General features: G+C 21.3%; 8 protein-coding genes across 8 annotated transcripts, besides 1 other annotated feature; 4 read left to right on the top strand and 4 right to left on the bottom strand.

Annotated features, from left to right (window-relative positions):
* Nucleotides 1-243: 243 nt before the first annotated feature.
* Nucleotides 244-1,117, top strand: PCHAS_0832600 (conserved Plasmodium protein, unknown function; the record flags this gene model as incomplete). Its single annotated transcript, XM_016797963.1, has 3 exons — nucleotides 244-481; nucleotides 611-741; nucleotides 860-1,117. 3 exons carry the CDS (start codon nucleotides 244-246, stop codon nucleotides 1,115-1,117), a joined length of 627 nt encoding a protein of 208 aa, XP_016653862.1.
* Nucleotides 1,118-1,422: 305 nt separating this feature from the next.
* PCHAS_0832500 (PUB domain-containing protein, putative) lies at nucleotides 1,423-2,862 on the bottom strand (the record flags this gene model as incomplete). Its single annotated transcript, XM_016797962.1, has 4 exons — nucleotides 1,423-1,517; nucleotides 1,668-2,396; nucleotides 2,581-2,659; nucleotides 2,845-2,862. The coding sequence occupies 4 exons, from the start codon at nucleotides 2,860-2,862 to the stop codon at nucleotides 1,423-1,425; spliced, it is 921 nt and encodes a 306-aa protein (XP_016653861.1).
* Nucleotides 2,863-4,360: 1,498 nt separating this feature from the next.
* PCHAS_0832400 (conserved Plasmodium protein, unknown function) lies at nucleotides 4,361-5,716 on the bottom strand (the record flags this gene model as incomplete). Its single annotated transcript, XM_734512.2, has 1 exon — nucleotides 4,361-5,716. One exon carries the CDS (start codon nucleotides 5,714-5,716, stop codon nucleotides 4,361-4,363), a length of 1,356 nt encoding a protein of 451 aa, XP_739605.2.
* Nucleotides 5,717-6,889: 1,173 nt separating this feature from the next.
* PCHAS_0832300 (selenoprotein, putative) lies at nucleotides 6,890-7,579 on the bottom strand (the record flags this gene model as incomplete). The annotated part of the gene is made up of 1 exon (XM_016797961.1): nucleotides 6,890-7,579. One exon carries the CDS (start codon nucleotides 7,577-7,579, stop codon nucleotides 6,890-6,892), a length of 690 nt encoding a protein of 229 aa, XP_016653860.1.
* Nucleotides 7,580-8,112: 533 nt separating this feature from the next.
* Nucleotides 8,113-9,942, bottom strand: PCHAS_0832200 (nucleolar protein Nop52, putative; the record flags this gene model as incomplete). Its single annotated transcript, XM_727330.2, has 1 exon — nucleotides 8,113-9,942. The coding sequence occupies one exon, from the start codon at nucleotides 9,940-9,942 to the stop codon at nucleotides 8,113-8,115; it is 1,830 nt and encodes a 609-aa protein (XP_732423.2).
* A 1,476-nt stretch (nucleotides 9,943-11,418) lies between these two features.
* On the top strand, nucleotides 11,419-13,812 carry PCHAS_0832100 (elongation factor Tu, putative; the record flags this gene model as incomplete). Its single annotated transcript, XM_736758.2, has 1 exon — nucleotides 11,419-13,812. The coding sequence occupies one exon, from the start codon at nucleotides 11,419-11,421 to the stop codon at nucleotides 13,810-13,812; it is 2,394 nt and encodes a 797-aa protein (XP_741851.2).
* A 964-nt stretch (nucleotides 13,813-14,776) lies between these two features.
* Nucleotides 14,777-15,461, top strand: PCHAS_0832000 (NifU-like protein, putative; the record flags this gene model as incomplete). Its single annotated transcript, XM_735592.1, has 2 exons — nucleotides 14,777-15,203; nucleotides 15,313-15,461. 2 exons carry the CDS (start codon nucleotides 14,777-14,779, stop codon nucleotides 15,459-15,461), a joined length of 576 nt encoding a protein of 191 aa, XP_740685.1.
* A 1,517-nt stretch (nucleotides 15,462-16,978) lies between these two features.
* On the top strand, nucleotides 16,979-18,232 carry PCHAS_0831900 (conserved Plasmodium protein, unknown function; the record flags this gene model as incomplete). The annotated part of the gene is made up of 1 exon (XM_016797960.1): nucleotides 16,979-18,232. One exon carries the CDS (start codon nucleotides 16,979-16,981, stop codon nucleotides 18,230-18,232), a length of 1,254 nt encoding a protein of 417 aa, XP_016653859.1.
* A 608-nt stretch (nucleotides 18,233-18,840) lies between these two features.
* Nucleotides 18,841-19,704: a sequence feature.
* Nucleotides 19,705-20,520: the final 816 nt, after the last annotated feature.

The following is a 20,520-nucleotide window of genomic DNA, read 5'->3' as shown; positions in this document are numbered from 1 at the left end:
CACACACATTTTACCATTATTTTTTTTAAATTTTTAAATTTTTTAATTTAAATAAATCGTTTATTGCAGTTTTCATGATTATAAACTTGGGGAAATAATAAAATGAATTTAACAATTAATTTGTTTATGTATACTTAATTACCAACATTTAAATAATCTGATATGTATAAATAAAGTAGACAATGAGCACAATGCTACTATTTTGATTATATCGTTCTCGATTTTTTTAAGCAATCCCCAAAAATGAAGATAACTGAGTTGATAAATATTCTTTACACAATCATTAAAGATATATGTTTATGTGTACTCTACTATATTGTAATATTTCTTATCGTAACAGAGACTATATTTTTTATAGCATTTCTTAAAAGTAGGTACAAAAAATTCAAAATTTATAAAGCCATTCAAAAATACAGAAATGAAATCGATACACTTCCAAAACAAAATATCCTACATAAGCTTGTTAAATATATTCCCAAAGGTAATATAATAAAGTAATCATAAATATTGAATAAATAGGCATATACACGAATGTATATATCAACCTTAAAAGTTATTCATATGAATATAGGTCTCTATACATGATATATTGGTTCATTTTCCTTTACAGACGAACCTGAACATAAAGACAAGGATGTGCAACAGAAAAATCATATTTTTTACTATTTAAAAAGATCTATACATTTCTTGCAAGATTATAAATATTTGGATTTAAAAAGGATATTAAATTATTTTTTTGTTGTAAGTATTATAAATATTATATATTTCACATGAAAATTGGTTATACGTATATATCATGTTTAAATATATACACAAATAAATATGATTTACACCTATTGATTATTTTTAATTTATATAGAGAAATGATATAATCGATATAAGGACAATAAAATCCATGACTCACTCAAATGTTATCCAATTTAAAAAAGACGTAAATATTTGTCTGTTAGAAGCATATAATTCCTTCAATTATAAAAATAAAAAGGAACTTTTATATGTATATTTTAAAATATATTCAAATATTTGTTTTTTTTTCCAAAGTGAAAATATATATTTTTTTCATTTCCTTACAAATGTTCTTCTAGTTTCTTGGGTGTACGCACCCTGTTGTCTATAGGACATTGAAATGGAAAAAAAAAAAATGTAATCATAATTAAAAGTATATGTTATGCAAATATATTAAGCATATATAGTGCATTTAAGCATGTTGCTATTTGTGTAATAAAATTAAATATAATTTTTTTTTTAAAATTCACATTCTTTAATATTTTTTTCACCAATATTTTCTTTATTTAATTTTTTGATTTCGTATATTTTAAACATTTATTCTCTATCCGTATTACTTTTTTTGTCAAATATATTTGTTACCTTCATAAAAATGTCTGGTTTCAATATAAACTATTTTTTTTTAAAACTCACCCCCTATGAATTTAAATTTTTTATAACTAAATCAATAAACTTGATGGCAGATGAAAGTAAATATGTATTGGGGTAATTTTTTATAACATAGAATTCGCCTGATAAAAAAAAGGTATTGAAAAACAAGTATGGCTTTATATCCATAAGACATATGCATGTCAATGCTACACACAATTTTCCACAAATGGAAAAAAACAGAAACATATAAACATTTACAAAAACAAGGACATATATTTTCTCTTCCCAACCTGTATCTTCAAATCCAACTAAGAGAAATATGGTAAGCATTTCTTCATATATTTTGATTTTTTCAATAAACACTTTATTTTCCTTTTTAATTTTTTGAAATTTTTTTTCTAAAATATTATCTTTTATATTACTAAAATATTTTCTTAAAATATTTAATGAACTTATTAGTTCAGTTTTATTATTTTTATGTTTATTTTTTAAATTATTAAATAAAATTGCGATTTCGTCTCTTTTTTGATTTTCTCCTAGATCTTCTATACTCAATTTTTTTTCACTATCAGGATTATAAGCCATAGAAAATTTGGCTTCATATTCTCTTTTTAGTAATTCTAATTGTTTTTGTTTTTCTTTTTTATATTCATTTCTTTCTTTTTCTAAATTTTCTATATATTTTTTTCTTTCATATTCTTCTAACTGTTCTTTTCTTTTTTGTATTTCTTTTGTCATAGCAATTCGTTTTTTTTCTTTTTCAATTTCTTCTTCCTTTTCTTTCTGTAATTTTTTTTCTCGAATTTTCTTTTGCAATTCAATAGCTTTTTTTTGAGCTTCTTCTGGAGTTAATTTGGGTTTTTGTTCTTTGTTACTTTCTACGTTCTTGTCTGTTTCGGTATTTTCACTAACATTTTCCGCACTATTTGCATTTTCAGTTTTATTGTCTGTATTTAATTTTGAATTCACAATATCGGGATTTTCATCAATGAGCTCAATCCAACTTAAGGCTTCGTCAACTGTTTAATCGGGTTAAAAAAGCAAAACCAACACAATAAAATCGAAAAATAAAAATTGAGGAATGTTACACGTATTTGGTGTGTGAAATAAATGCAGTAACCCAAAAATGGATCGGAAAATGCACACACAATATATTATTTGCATTTCATGTTTATTTATTATATAGTGTGTGATTTAATTTACCTGTTTTCGCTTCACTCATTTTTATAACTCTCATGCTTATCTCCTTAGAATATCCCAATTCAATCAGTTGCTCAATAATCTACAATTAAATAATGAACAAGCAAATGATAAAAATAAATAGCCAATTTGTTCATAATTATATCAACTTTCTCTATATATAATATGACTTGTACATGTAAATAGCTATAGAAAATGATGGCTAATTCGTATATGGTAATATTTTTTTTTTCTTTATTGCTCCTCATAATATTGTATTTTCCTTACCTTATTATGTTCCTCCATTTTTATTGATTTACTTAGTTGGATGTGTTTATTTCGTTCGTTTGTTTTTACTCTTTGTGAGCAAATATGATACCCATATCATCTATTATTTACAAATTCTTTTTGGATAATTCGACAAAATGACCAGCAAATATATATACAATTAAACTAACCAAACTAAAAAAAAAAATTGTAAATATGTGAGAATTGTTAAAAGTGCTCACATTTACAATATATACAATTGTAACAATAATTATAATATATTCATCGTTTGTGAAAATCGAAAAACAAAAATTTTCCACATATATGTATACTCATCGGATTGTATAATATGGCTAGTTTTCCTTATTAGGAAAATAAATTTGTACAAGCATTTTTCCCTTGTTATTCTGTTTATAGCTAAAAAAAAATGTATGATAAATCAGGTGAGCATTGCTCTCCTTTTTTTTTCTTTAGCTTCCCAAATATATCACATACTATTGGATGCTTATGATAAGCATACTCTTATTGAAACTTGTAAAAAATAATGATAATGAATTATTCATTTGAATTAATATAATTATTTTAAATAAAAATGTTCATATATTTCTAATATTTTACTAAAAGTTGCCTCACAAATATTTTAACTACAATTAAAAAAAACAAATAAATGGAGACAAATAGTTTAAATTGAATAATAATTTTTAATTGTAAAAAATGATAACTTTTTAGAAAACCTAAAATGTATTTGTAATACACATGTGTATATAAAAAGAAAATGTTCTTATTATTAAATTTAGATCTACGCTTCGATTTTTTGTTTCATTTTTTGTTGTAATATATTATTAGAAAGGTCGCATAGAACAACATAATCATAATATAAAACGATTAAAAAGGTGCCACCGTGGAATTAACAAGATATGTATATGTCTCGTTAAGAAATAATAACACCAAACAATTTTAATAATTGAAAAAATATATGAACATATTTTAGTTGCATTTGAAAAGGTATTTAAATGCTTATATCAAATTTTATAGGTTTATGTTTATTTACCAAAAAATATATAAATAAAAAAAAACTATATAATATGTATTATACAAAATAGATCATGTAGACCATAAGTAAAAATACTGATACATTTTTTGTTTGAAAAAATATGCTATCTCATTTTATTTTTTCAATATTATGCATATATAAGGTATATATTATAGCTTTATTAAATTATATTTTATTTATTTTAAGTTTTTTTTGCATGGATACATCATATTGCTCCTTTGTAATGAAGACAATTTATTCAGAAAAATTTTTTAATTGTATGCATATATGAATGTGTAACATTTATATTTATTTTAGTTTTCACACAAATGTATAATTTTGTATTGTTTAGGATTATGTAAATATGCACACATACTATTTTATATTTTTGTTTTTTTTTCGCATGAAATTGTGCCAATTTAATTTACAATATGAACCCAAATAAATATACATATACATTGTTGCTTTATCCATAAATGGAAAGAATCAATATATTTTTTTCTTTTATTCTACAACAGTTTTACTTTTTTCAATAGTATTTTGTATATTTATTAATATGGAATATATATCTTTCATGTATTGTTCAAGTGTATTGTCTATTATATAAACTTTTGAAACAATGGGTAAGGGATCAATATCATCTCTTACATCAACAGTAATTTGATGGTTCTCGCTATTTTCTGATTCTTCTGGGGTAATGTCATTATTCGCATTATTTTCATGCTTATATGTAGATTTAGTTCTTCTAAAATCGAAAATATCTTTGCATAAATCGATTCCCTTTATAAAAATTTGATTTATCTCTGCAGTTTTATAGCTTGGCTCGTCTACTTTTTTTTTAGATTCACTCATTGCAATTACATTCCATGCATCTTCTTCTTTTGATGCGGGATCTACATGGTTAATATGTGGAGTATGTCCAGGTGCTCCAATGAATTCATTTGCATCTTCGTGTTCTCTATTATAATGAGCTTCTGCAGGGGTTACATGGTCAACATGTGGGTGAGATCCACCTTCTACAAGGGATTCGTTTACATCTGGATGTTCTCTATCGTAATTAGATTCTTCGGGGCCTGCATAGTTAGCATGTGGAGTATGTCCAGGTGCTCCAATGAATTCATTTGCATCTTCGTGTTCTCTATTATAATGAGCTTCTGCAGGGGTTACATGGTCAGCATGTGGATGAGGTGCACCTTCTACAAAGGATTCGTTTACATCTGGATGTTCTCTATCGTAATTAGATTCTGCGGGGCCTGCAGGGTTACCATGTGGATGAGGTCCAGGTGCTCCAATGAATTCATTTGCATCTTCATGTTCTCTATCGTAATGAGCTTCTGCTGAATCTGCATTATTATAGCTCGAATTGTTATAATATTTTTCTTCGGTTTCTACATTATTAAAATGTAGAGGAAGTTCACCTTGTACAGAGGGCTCGTGTTCTAATTTTGTATCCAAAGAAGATTCATTTATATTTGAAGTGTGATGGTGTTCATAAGTAGAAGAATGTTGTTCTGGGTATTCTGGGGTTGGTGTTTCATGTTCTGACTGTTCATGTGAAATTGTATCATTGGCATCATTTCTGGTCGTATATTCTTCAGTATTATGATTACTTCCCTCTGAATATTCTAACGGATTTTCATTTCTTTTTTTTCTCAAATTTTGTTTTGGTTCATCATGTTCTAAATTTATTAAAAAGTTATCTTGACTACCTAAGTCATAACTACTTAAATCAAAAGTGTATGGAGCATACTTAATTTCGTTAGATTCATTAGTGTAGTCCTTAGCACAGTATACATTATATTTAGAATTCAGCTTGGTTACAATTACAAGGGTAAAAAATAAACTAAATGCTATCTTCATTCTTTAATATTTTTTTATGTATTTTTTTGTGTATTTTTTTGTGTATACTTATGGATTTAATTATTAAATGCTAGTGTAAATTTATTTTTAAGGATAAATATAAAACTATAAATAATAGTTGTAAAAATTGTATAAATTAAGAAATACTAATGTTATAAACTTGTAAATAATAAAATTGTAAAAAAAATATAATAATAATATAATATAAAAATAAATAAATATTTTAAATTGTAGATTAATAATTAAAAAAAAATAAATATTATATTTAATTAAAAACATAAATAAACACATTAGACATTTTACAATTATTTCCATAACATGCTTATATAACACAAGATAAATCATGCAACCTTATAGTTTTATGCATGCATGCATTCTTAAATAAATTATATCGTGGAAAATAAGAACATTGAATAATTTCTAAGTATCCTAAAGTCGTTTATTTTTAACTCCTAAAGGAAATGCATATTTAAGACCATCCTATGACAACCTTATTAAAAACATTGTAATTATATCTCTTTCAATATTATCCATATTTATTCTGACACACCAACAAATTTGTTCTTAATTTTTAATCCCATTTCCAAAATGGATCCTAATATTTATTAGGCATATATATACCAATGTAATAAGCACACACATGTACATATTTTTTTTTAAGCCCCATTTTTCGATCTTGTAATAATATTTTCAAACAAATTATATAGCATAGATCATAATATTTAAAATATTATTTAGATCTATATGGTTACATAATGGCAAGTTTCATATGCATATCACTAGGAATACAATTATAAAAAAATATATACCTGTTAAGAATATTGCATATGCATGTTTTTTTTTAATTCATTGTAATGTACAAATTTTCATTGTAATAAAAAAAAAAAAAAATTGCAAAATAAATAATTAAATATGAAATAGGTATAATCCTTAAATCTGTTGACATTGGTGTATAACTCTTTATTTCCCTTTAAAAAAAAGTAAAAAAAAGCAAACAGATATTTACACAAATTGGTCTTCCATTATATTCTCAACCTTGTAAGGATAAAATTTAATTGTCAAAAAATGTCTCCCATGTTAGGTTTACAACATTTTAATCATTTATAAATTTTATCACGTACTTGGACAACTATTAATTTTAAATGAAACATTTTTGTTTTACATAATATTCTTCTATCTTCTTATGTTTATTAAGTTGTGTTTTAAATTTGTTCTGAACAAATCATCAATATAATAATCGTTGTAAATTATTCTTCCATTTTGGTATATATGAATTATATTTGTATTACACAATAATCCATATATAACATTATATGAAAAAAACATAATAGCAAATGTAGCCAATTTTTTTTTCCTCATATTTTCAAACATATTTTTAAAATTCTCATCATTTAATAAAAATAGTGGTATAAAACCTTCCGTATGTCTAGGAAATATTATGATCAATGAAACTAAAATATAAAACATAAAAATAACATAACTTAATAATTTATAGATAAGTGCTGGGTGAATAGTCCTTAAGAATAAAACATATTTCTTCCTATTCTTGTCATTATAATTATTATATAGTTGATAATCTTCTTCTTCGAAATATATTCTAGTGTCTTCACCATTTAATATATCAAAATATTTTTTAATTCTATTTATAACATATTGAGATTGTCATGATCTACAAAAATAAATAGATATCTGATTATCTTGATTTATAAATGAAGGTAATATATCCTTTTGTACAAATAAAGCATCATAGCTTTTTTTTAAAAAATCCCCTTTCTCTAAAACACCTTCATTCTTTAAAACAATAAAATCATAACTCAAAAAAATTAATACAAAAAGCTTTAAAAAAAGCTTTAAATAATACATTTTGCATAAAAAATTATCCTTTTTTTTTCCAAACTTATCATTAAAAATGTATTTTTAAATGTTAAATCATTTTCTCTTAAATATGAATTAATTATTTCTTATAGATTGTATTATATTTTTTTTGGTGGAATAAATTTTTTAGTAACCCGGTACTTCAAATTTTATTCAGCAATAATTAAATATTAGAAAATTTCCAATATATAGTATCGATTTTTTTGGAAAAAATTATAATTGTATTAATTACAGCATGTTATTACAATAATTAACAATGTGTTTTAATTAAAAAATGTTGTATATAATAAAATATAAAAAGATGGGGGTTTATGATGAATAAACAAATAAGTGGAAAATTATAGAAAAATTATAGAAAAATTATAGAAAAAATATAGAAAAATTATAAAAAAAAATTAGTTAAAGTTAAAAAAAAATATATAACAATACAAAGAAAAAGATTGGCATATAGAAAAAAAGGGAAAAGAAACAAAAAATAATATTTTTCTATTTTTGTTCTTTTTCTTTATATTTTAATTTCCTTATAAAAAGGATGGAATATTAATTAAGTTTCGAAAGTTGTTCAAAAAAAAGTATGAATTAACATTCTTTTTTTTAGCACATGGGATATATTCGATTGTATTTCTCTTTAAGTCAAAATGGACTTTTTTGGGGGTACTAGATTTTGTCTTTTCTTTTTTTAAAATGGTTTTACTTAAGACATGTTTATCACCTAATCTTGGTTCATGAATAAGAAGAGTTTTTTTTAAACCCTTTTTCATTTTTTTATTTTTTTTTTTTACTGATTTTTCTTTTTTAAGTTTTTTATTTTCACTATCCAATTCAGATTCAGTGTTTATTGTTTGGTTATTTGACATAAGCATTAATTTTTTTTTTTTTTTTTTTAATCCATTTTGTTTTATGTATACATCATTTTCACCATCATCTATTTGTTTAAATTTATTTCCTAGCTTGTTTTTTTTAGTATGCATTTCTTTTAACATTAACTTGATGAAACTAAGTGGTATCTTTCTATTTTTTTTGTTTTTGCCAAAAAGGCTATTATATATTTTCTTTTTCTTTTTACTTCCATTAATTTCATTTAAAAACATATTAATATAATCTTCTTCTTCATCATCTATTGTTCTATTGTTTTGTGCCTTTATCTTTTTTGCTTTTTTTTTCTTATTTTTTTTTTTTGCTTTTTGGCCAAGGCAATCATTCTCATTCTCTTCATTCATAACTTCTCCTTCTGTTCCAACGGCCTCATTATCACATTCATCATTTTCGTCATTTATTTTATTTTCTGTGCTTGACTCTTTTTCATTATCTGCTTGTTCATCGCTGCAATCATTTTCACCGTCCCCATTTCCACCACTCTTTCCATCGCTATTTGCGCCGCTATTCTCGCCACCATTCTCGTCACTATCCTTATCGTTGTCATTGTTTTCGTTATCATGTTCGCTATCATTTTCGTTGTCATCGTTTTCGTCATCCTTTTCGCCATCACGGTCTTTATCGTTATCATAATTTGCAATAAAAACGGGGGTTTTATATTTTATATTTACTTTATTCTTTTTCTTATCTGGCTTATCGAATAAATTGTAAAAATTTCTCAATATTTTTGATCCATATTTATTTGGGCATATGTCTATATAGGTGTTAATTTTTTCCAACAGCATACGTCGTTTTATATTAACTTTTAATACCATAAAAAATATTTTTTTTTGAATTAAATCGATAGTGTATTTTTTTTTTGTTTTACACACAATTTTAAAAAATGGATCAATTAATAATAAAAATTGTTTTGTATTATATCCATGATCTTCTTTTTTTAATTTTAAATAAACTTCATTTTCCATAAACTCTTTAAAAAATGTATCTATATAAGCATGGAAAACATCGTTTGTGTCATCAAAAAGTTTCATAATTATTTTATTATATTTTTTAATATATATACTTTTCCATGAATAATTATGTAAAAACATTAAAAATTCAGCTTGAAAAACTCTAAATAAAAATAAAAATTTATTTAATCTATATACATCCAAGTTTTCATATTTTACTGACATTGTTTGTAAAAAACATTGTAAAAATAAAAATACATGACTTTTATCATGATCTTCATCTTTTCCATCAAAAATATGTATTAATCTACATATTTTTAAAGCTGATTTTTTTTGCTCATCAATAGAATAGCATAACCAATAATAATAAAACAATCCTGTACATATATATGTTATTTCCTTCTTTTTCAATGTATTTTTGTTTTTTTCTATATAATCATAAACCAAATCCATTCCATTGTCTCGGTTTTCTTTATTTACATGACTTAACTGGACAAAAATATTTTTTATTTCTGAATTGTTCATATTGTTTTTTTATTCAATATTATCAATGTTATGTGTGGGGAAAAATGAAATAGTATTTTATATATACCTATAGATATATGGATACATAAATAAATGTTTGTGGTGGCATATATCTATATATATATTATTGCGAAGTTTTGCAAAATTTATATACAAAATTTCATATCCCATTCATGTATGAAAAGCATAATAAATATGGCTTCCATAATATGTCCGCATAAATCTTGTTTAAATAATGTATAGAATATGGTATATATCTTTTTATTTCGTATGTTCAATAATATAGCTGGCACTATAAGGATATATATATTTATAATTGGCTCGCTGTGCTTTTCTTGTACTTTTTTGTTTTAAAAAATGATATAATATATATAACAGTTCGAAAAAGATGGTAAGCTTATGGATTTATTTTATGTTTTTATACAAAAATTACTTAAGGTTATTTTTATCACAAGGTTAAAAATTTGATCTTCAATATATATAATAAATTTTGTATTTTACTATTAAAAGTAAAATTTTATATTTTGAGAATTTCAAATTTTATCCCTTGACTTATATTTATTATTTTATTTTTTTTAATTCATTTTGCTTTTAATTTCAAAACATGAAAAATAACAAATATATATTTTTTTTATAAAATAAATAATAAATATATAGGTAAATATATATATTAAAAAATAATACCCAAATTGTTTTCCGGTTATGGGTAAATAATGAAGGCTATAATTTCTCAACGACCACCATAAAAAAATACATATATACATATATTCAATTTGTTGCTATTTACAATATTATATAAACATACAAATTTTGAAAAAGATCCTAATATATAAAGTAAATCATATTTGTATTTATATAGTATACATAAAATAAAATTGTTAAGAAATTTTTAAAAAAATATTTAAAATGTATAAAATATATAAAAATTAAAACAACGTCGATTTTGCAAATAATATATCCACATTTTATATAAATACGATATAGTAAAGGATATAACACGTATTTGTATGATAAAAAAAAAGACGAAATATATATTTACATATACCATTTCGAACAAATTTCATTTTTCATTCTTTCCCTTACTTTTAAAGCGAAAATAATGTAATTTCGATTTGAAATTTGCAATAATTTACCTTTAAGAATGCTGAAAAGTATAAAGAACAAAAAATATGCACATAAACAAGCCATATATCGATTATATTATGAACAATAGTTAAAAAAAAAAGAAATGACATAAATTATGCATATTTTCCGTTGCCATTTTGTTTATAATGTTTTACAAATGAAGATTGTAAGACATAAATTTATCCATCATGACTTGAAATAATATTCATGACGCTTATTTTATTTTCCATTTGCTTGTTCGAACATTTCCTATAGTTGTATAGTAATTAAAACATTTTTGAAAAAATTTTTTTAGTATATTCATAAATTTACACACATTTTTATACGTAAAAAAGCGGTATAAACAAAACAATGAGTAATAGAAAGGGGGGGAGAAAACTTTTGTATGACGACGATTACGAAGACGATTATGAAGATGACTATGATTATTATGATGACGAAAATTATGCAGAATATGGGCACAAAGAAAATGTAAGTAGTGGACAAAATAAAAATGATAACAAATGCAAAAATCAGAACAATAGCATTTCTGTAAAAAATACAAAAAAGAAAGAAAAATCAAACAATAAAAATGAGATAAACATTGTGATGAAAACGGATCGAGATGAAAAAAATGAAAATAATTTGAAATATATAATGCTTGATACGTTGAACATTCTTGTGTTGGGTCATATCGATGCAGGTAAATCTACATTAATAGGTGCATTGTTATATAATTTAAATTATGTAAATGATCAAATGCTAAAAAAATATGAGCAAATTCGAGAAAGTTCCAAATATACCTACATATTAGATGAAGAAGAAGATGAAAGAGAAAGAAATATAACCCTTTTTAATAAAAGAAAAGAATTTTTTATATTTTATACTAACAATGATATTAGTCAATCTTTTTATGACACAATGAATAACAAAAAATCATGTGAAAATATTTATATTGATAAAAAGATATTTGAAGACTTATATAAAAGAAATGTTATACATAAAGATATAGTATGCTTTCGTAAAGTGAACATTTTTGATACTCCAGGACATAGTGAATTAGTAAATAATTTACATGCTTGTAGTTTTTTTGCAGATTGTGCTATATTAGTAGTTGATGCAAATAATATTTATAATAAAAAGAATGATGAAACATATAGAAATGTGTCTATATTAAAATCGGTAGGTATTTCAAACATTATTATAGTAATAAATAAAATAGATTTATTTAATTATGATGAACAAATTTTTAATGATATATGCAAAACAATTAAGACATATTTTGAGTGTACAAAAAATGATAGCATATATGAATTCGTTTGTGATAACAATTTTTATTTACAAGAAAAGTCTTCACAAAATTTAGTTAATAAAACAAAATTTTTTGAAAGAAATTTAATTTTTATACCCATTTCTGCATATAAAAATGAAAATATTGTAAAATTTGAAAAAAGTAATATACCACTATTTAACAAGAATTATTCTTTATATGATGAAATTAAATTTATAAATTTAAAAAGAGATATGTTTTTGTTAAAAGTGTGTCATGAACATTTGTCTAATCCCAAAACATGTCAACAAATGCGTTACTACAATTTTATTCATAATGATAGTAATACAAAATTGGATAACCTTAATGCATTCCTTTTTGCAAATAATATTTTTTATAACCATAGAAAGGACAAATCGGAAATATCTTTAAACCCAGTTAAAAAATCGCTAAACGAAAATAACACATTTTTAGGAATTATTCAAGATTATACAGAATCCAATAATATGATAAAAGCAAGTATTAAAATATTAAATGGTTTTTTAAAAATAAAAAATAATTATACAATTTTACCATTTAAAGAAAAAATTATTATTAAAAATATTGAGAAAAAAAATAGCCTTTTTAAATATATTAATATAAATGATTTATGTGATTATTTATTAAGTATGAAAGATTTGAATTTTATGGAAAACATTTCATTAGACTTACCTAATTCTACAACCACTTTAAATGGACAAACTGAAGGGAAAGATAAGCATGTACATAATACAAATGATTCTTTTCAAAATAATTTTTTTAATTTTATTAAAATTTTATCTGAAATTGCAAAAAATTGCACAGTTAATGAGCGTGTCAATATAAATGATGATATTGTAGATAACGTGCTTATAAAAATTGATGAAAATAAAGTAATGAACGGTTCTTTGTTAGCTAGTAATACAACAACAGATATTGAAATGAATTGTCCATATACTATAAATAATATTTTTACTTATAATAAATTAAAAGCTTTAATAAAAATGAATGATATAAAAATACCTTTAATAATAGGAAGAAATTATTTATTTTATTCCTTGAATTATTCTCACAATGTAACAATAAAAAATGTCTACTATGTTTATAAAACTAAAGATTCATCAAATAGTTATACCATACCAAATAGTAAATTAAAATTAGATTGTAATGAACAAATTTCTACACAAATTGGTGACTTAAAAAATTATAAGAAAAAAAAAAATACAATTTTTTATGAAAAAACAGAAAATAAAAAATGCTGTTTACGTAGTTATGATATAGGAATTGTTGAAATACAAATTAATAACAATACATCAGTATGCACACAATATTTCAGAAATGAACTACAATATTTTATCACTTCAGATGGCCTTTTTTTTAATGCTTATGATTTTTTGTCATTTTCAATATCTCCTTTATCCCGTTTTATTTTGTCTGAAGAAAATAAAATTGTTGCTAGTGGCTTAGTATTGAAATAAATTTTAAACGTATTTTTTTTGTATAATTTTTACATAAATAGCATACCAAGCTCATAATAACTTGTTATTTTCTTATCAATTCCGTTTTCCTTTTTGTTGTCAAATCGCTTCATCTATGTTATGTGTACAAAATAAAATAATGAAGTTAATTTTTAAAGAAATGGAAAGCATATTAATATGTCGTGTTAAAGGTATATCCACAAAATAAATATGTACATGGGAATTTTCATTTATAATAGCATTCTGAGACTTCGTTTTATATTACACTTTTAATTTGGTTTGTTTTTAAAATATTAGCAACTATAAATAAGTATATGTTTATATATACTTATTTACAAGTCCCATCAATATTTTTATTTACCAAATAATACCATATTTTAAATTAACTTTATTATGTACACATGTAGCATATTTTTTGGGGGTGTGCATTTATAAAATTCTCATAGTATTTTATATTAATATGAATATATATCATAAAGGCAAAATTATTGTTTTATTTTTTCTATAACACTATAAAATATACCTTTTCATGTATATTATACTCCCTTTTAAGTTCATATATTCTCTGCTTAATTAGTTTGTCCCATTCATTTGGGGGTAGTTCAACATGACTGGGCGTGTAAGGAAACATAATAGTGTAAGGATGTCGTTTTATATGTGTTTAAAATGGAATATTTTCATATAAAAAAAATATGATTTAACTATTATATGCAATTAATTATATCTTATTTTTGTTAAATAAATTCACAATGTATTAAACTGTATTAAATGCAATAATAATAAACAAAATTTCCAAAAATCGGAGCAATTTCACCATTATACTTCCGAATTTGAATGTTAAAAAATTTTGTTAATATTTTAAATTAAATAAAAAATAAAATTGGAAAACAAAATATTTTTAAGACAAATATGCTTGTTCATAATAATTCCCTTGATATATATATTTTTATCATGTTATTGAAAAATGATTCACTTAAAAAATAAATGCTTTCATGGAAGGCTATGGTTAAAATGCAAAGGACCAATTCATATATATAAAAAAACAAATTTATATTTTTACAATTATGTAAATTTTTCAAATAAACCTTTTCTAAGAAAAGGAGTAAATTCGATGTATTTTAGTACATCAAACAATTTGGATTATATTAATTATATAAATGAAATAAATAATTTTATTGAGACATTTCAAAATCATTCAGATAATTCGATATCCAATGAAGGAAATATACTTCCTATATTACAAAAAATAAAAAACGAACCCAAATATAATGAAAATGAAGAAATTATGGAAATTATAAGTAGTATAAAATTGTTAATAGAAAAAAGAGTTCGTCCAATTGTAGTAAATGATGGGGGAGATATAAAATTTGTCTGTTTTGACATGGATAGCGGTACGATGGCAAATATACATTTTGTTTGTGCGCGCATATAATTGTTATTTTATACTGTTTATATATTTATGTTTTACTAACAAATTATTTTTAACTTAAAATTCTTTAGGCATAGTTTACGTACAACTACAAGGAGCTTGCGTTGGATGTTCACAAAGTGAAGTAACGCTACAATATATGATAAAAAATATGTTGACATATTATATTTCGGAAATTAAAGAAATTAAAAATATATCAAAAGATGGAATTATTCTTTAATTTCTGCTTTAAAAAATTATATAGTTCATACTCAACTTTGAAGAACTAGTATCCCATATAAGGAACATGTATATATTGCTACAGATGTTATTATACACCATTTATATTTAAAAGATAAATATAAAATGTTAATATACAATATTAGAAATATAAAACTTTATAAAGATGAGCATTCAAATATATGTAATTATTTCTTAAGTCTGTATTTCACATGATGTTTTAGTAAATATATTATGAAGAAAACGTTTTTGTTGATAATCAATGCATATATATTTTCTCTAGGAAAGAGAACATATATAATTTAATCTATTAATATTAGTTTCAAAAAAAATGACCAAATGTTTTCCAAAATGAATAAAACTTTAAGCTTCATAATGAGTTTAACAATATTTGAATCGATGTAGAAAATTTTATAACTCCATATTTTTAACTATAATACAAAAATCCCCTATTATATATACACTAAAGTTACATGATATTTTATAATTCGATGTTTTTTATATTTTTTTTTGTTTTCTATTATCTATACATTTGTTTCTGTCTTCCTTTTTTAAATATAATCATACTATATTTATATATGACACATTTTATTTATACTTATGACTATTCTTAATGATAACTTAAATCAAACCTATTTAAAAAAATTGTATAATTTTTTATACACACACAATATTTCACAAATTTATTGTAAGCACAATATGATTAACATGTCTTTTTTATTTTTTACTTTTAAATATACCACTTTTTATGTTGTAAGCAAAATATATTGTATATCTCATAAAATAATTCAATAATTCTTCATTTTTATATTTATTTCTGTTTTATAATTCTATACCTCCATTTATGGGGTATTCCATATACAGTATATAAATATTTTAGGTACCTTCTTTAATTATTGTAAACATTAGTTGAAAATCATAAATTAAAAAAGATATATATTTAAATCTGTTTGTAAAATCTAACTATATAATGAATGCTGCTCTTAAAATTATCGTAAGCATAAATTTAAATATTATGTTTTTCTTTTCTTAACGTATATATTTCAAAGTGTTATCAATAAAAATTAAGAAAATTGTATAACGTTTTATCAAAATGTCATTGCTAAAGGTTTTATATTATGTATAAAATAAAATGATAGAATATAACTATCATTTATAAATACATTCGAAGTCTATATATATTAACTATGTAATTAAGACTTATTATATAGGTTATTATCTATTAATATATATATAACACTCTACAAATAATCAATAAAACATACACTATTTTTGTATATTATGTTTATATTTACACATTAAAATATGTATAAAATAATTGTGTACGTTTGAAAATATGATCATTGGTAAAAAACATAAACAATCATATATCCTAAATTTTTTTAATATGTTTAATTAAGGTTTATAAGTATTAACCTTACATAGAGAGAAAATGTACTCTTGTTTTATGTCTAATCGTGTATAATATAATTTTGTAATTTTAAAATTATTTTGTTGTCTTTTTTTTTTATTGTAACTATGAGCAAAAATCGAACACTTATAAACCATGATGGCCCATTAATCGAAAAAAAAAATTCTATAAATAAACCGGAAGAGGAAGGAGGCTATATATCTAGTGAATCATATAATAGCTCGGAGTTTGTGTTTAATTTTAAGAATAATATTACAGATTGTTTTGAAGAAAAAAATAAGGGATTATTTAAACTTTCTTTTGATAAGAAACATTCTGAATCGGATAGCATTGATGACAATATAATGGATGATATGCATAACAAAACATATTCTAAAAATTATAAGGATAAAGACATAGATAAACCCGATTTCGTAAAAGATGGAAAAAAACAGTTATATGGAGAAAAGGATGAAATAATAAATAACTTAAAAAGACATATAATTTATGTGACAAATAAATTTGAAAAAAAGTTAAATAATCTAGAAAATATCCAAAAGGATAACTTCCAATTAGAGCAAATATATAAAAATAAATATTATTTGGATATGAAAAAAGAAAAAACGAAAATGGCACAAATTATGTTTGAAAATGATGAACTCCTTAAGAAAGTTCATTATTATGATGAGGCGTTTCAAAAATTAAAAAAAAAAATTCGATGCATTTTTAGGGATATTTATACTCTTATTGGATGCTTCGAAATTAGTGAAAATATGAACTTTATGTTGAACAACATGAAAGATATTTCATTACTCATAGAATCTATGAAACATATAAAATTTGAACACAATGAATATAATAGAGATAAAAAGGCCAAGTTGCTAATTAATAATTTTGACGATATAAAAGATGAATATAAAGAAAAGAACGAGAATCATTCTATAAAACAATCGGGCCGATCAGTAAATACATCTAATAAAAGCAAAAATTATAATTCGCATTGTGAAACTAAAAAAAAAGACAAAAGACAAAATAATTGTGTTAATAAGGATGTACACCTACGAAGTGACTCATTTCTAAGATATGAAAACTCACAAAGTAAAAATATAAATATAGTTGACTCTGTAAATCATTATAAGAAACCAATTAAAGATAAATGTAGTATAAAAAGAAAAGGTAACAACACAAACTTGAAAAATGGGCATATCAATAATGCTATAAATGCAAAAAGAAAAGATAAAATAACAAATTTTACAATACAACTTAAAAATGTCCCCCTTGAAAATTCTGACAACATATTGAATTTGTTGAGAAAAACAAGAAAGTTTAATTATTTATTAAGAAATTCGTTTAAGCATGGAATAGAAAAGGACATATCTTAAAGGATATATAAAATGTTAAATATTACTAATATAAATAGATGAACTATACAAAACTAAAAATGGAAGTAATAAATAATAGAACATAATATAAAAAATATTTTGAATCTAAAATAGTGTATTCATTAGGGTAAGTCAGTAGGATTCTATCCATATTTACAAAACAAGAGATATTTTATTAAGTGAAAAATCAGAATAATGCCATATAAATCATTATACTTGAGTGCCTATATTGTTTAAATATGTATATTTTTTAATTAGCAATGTCTATGAAATATATGTCATGTTGAAATAAATTAAAGAAATTATTTTAATGCTTACATTTTTAAAAGTAAATACATTATATTATTTATTTTATACATTTTAATTATTAACAAAGGTATTTTATAAAATATGAATATTAAACAATTATAAAATTAAAATTAATGAATTAAAAAATATATATATTCATAAAATTTCCCTTCTTAAATAAAAAATTATATTTATAATTAATTAATTGTTATTTATTTATATGTCTATTAAATTATTATTTATTATTATTATTTTTATTCCAATATAAAATAATAAAATTAAATTAAAAATATAAAATAAATATATACTAAAAATATAACTTATTATATAATTTAATTATAATATATAATAATTTAAATATTTAATTAACAATAAAATATTATAAATATTAAAATAATATTAAATATAATAATTATAATATTTAATTAATAATAAAAATATATTAAACAATTTAATTATTAATAAATAATATAATATATTAAATAATAAAATAATTTAATAATTAATTAAAAATAATATATTTTATTACTATAATTATTAATAAAATAATTAAAAACTATATTTTTTAATATAAATTAATATATTTAATAATATTTAACTATTTTATTTATTAAAATATATATAATTATAATTAAATTATGTTAATTAAATATAAATTATTAATTAAATTAATAATGTTTTAATAATTAATTATTTAATTTTATATATTAATTTAATTATTTTTAATATAATATTAATAATTAAATGTTTATTAAGTTAATATTATTTATATTTTTAATTATATATGTATTTAATTATTTAATTATTAATTTATATATTAAAATATTTAATATTTATATTTTAAATTATATACATAAATATATTATAAATAATTAAAATTAAATATTTAACTTAATATTATTATATAAAATATATTTATTTAATTTATATTTATAAAAATTATTATTTTAATATTTAATTTAATTATAATTTAATATATTATATATTTAATTATTATATTAAAAAAAATATTATATTATTATATATATTGTATTTAATTAAATATATTAATATTTTATTTATTATATTTATTTTATTAAATATATTAATATTTTATTTATTATATTTATTTTATTAAATAATTTAATTATTATTTATTATATTTATTTAATATTTTAATTAATTTTAAATATATTAATTATTATATTATTTATATATTTTAATTATTATATATTATATTTATTAATTATTTTAATTCTTAATTTATTTTTAAAATGTTTAAGTAATAAATAAATTATATTTATTTAATTTTGTATTTTTTTATATATAATTATATGTTTTAATTTATACTTTCCATTTTATTTAATTATATTATGAAAATATATAAAATACACATTTTATTAAACATTAGACAAAATATATAATTTTATCCTAAAGAATTTGTTTGATAAATTATATGACATATTTTTTATAGTATTCCCTATTATTCATATTTAAGAAATTATTGTAATTAGACATTATATATATGTTTTATTAAGATCTTATCAAATTATTTTTTTATTTACTATTTTTTGAATAATATATTTTAACCTTTATTTTTGAAAATATTTAAAGATATTGTATATTGTTTTGAACCTTTAAGCTATTCATTATTTTCATGTCTACTAAAACGAATAATATATGTTACGTAACATTTCTATATATATGTATTAATAAGCATTGTTGATTTATTTAATGAAGTTATTTGATGCTTTATAATTGCATGTTATTTTTATATAATTTAATCCATTCTGTTTAAAATGTTCCTATTAAGAATTTACGTGTAAACAAAAATATAGCCTCTTTCCATACTTAGGAAGTTACTCTAAGACTATATTTAACAAAAAAAAATTATACTGCGTAGTATTTAAAACCTTATATTTTGTAATATTTCAAATAACCAAACACATATTTTATAAAAATGAATAATTATAAAATTTTTATGAGCTACACATTCTTATCTAGTGATATAACAACACCAT

Source organism: Plasmodium chabaudi, assembly GCF_900002335.3.
Source record: "Plasmodium chabaudi chabaudi strain AS genome assembly, chromosome: 8".
Taxonomy (NCBI): Eukaryota; Apicomplexa; class Aconoidasida; order Haemosporida; family Plasmodiidae; genus Plasmodium; species Plasmodium chabaudi.
Note: the sequence above shows the minus strand (reverse complement) of the source record. Positions and strands in the feature narration are given on the sequence as shown.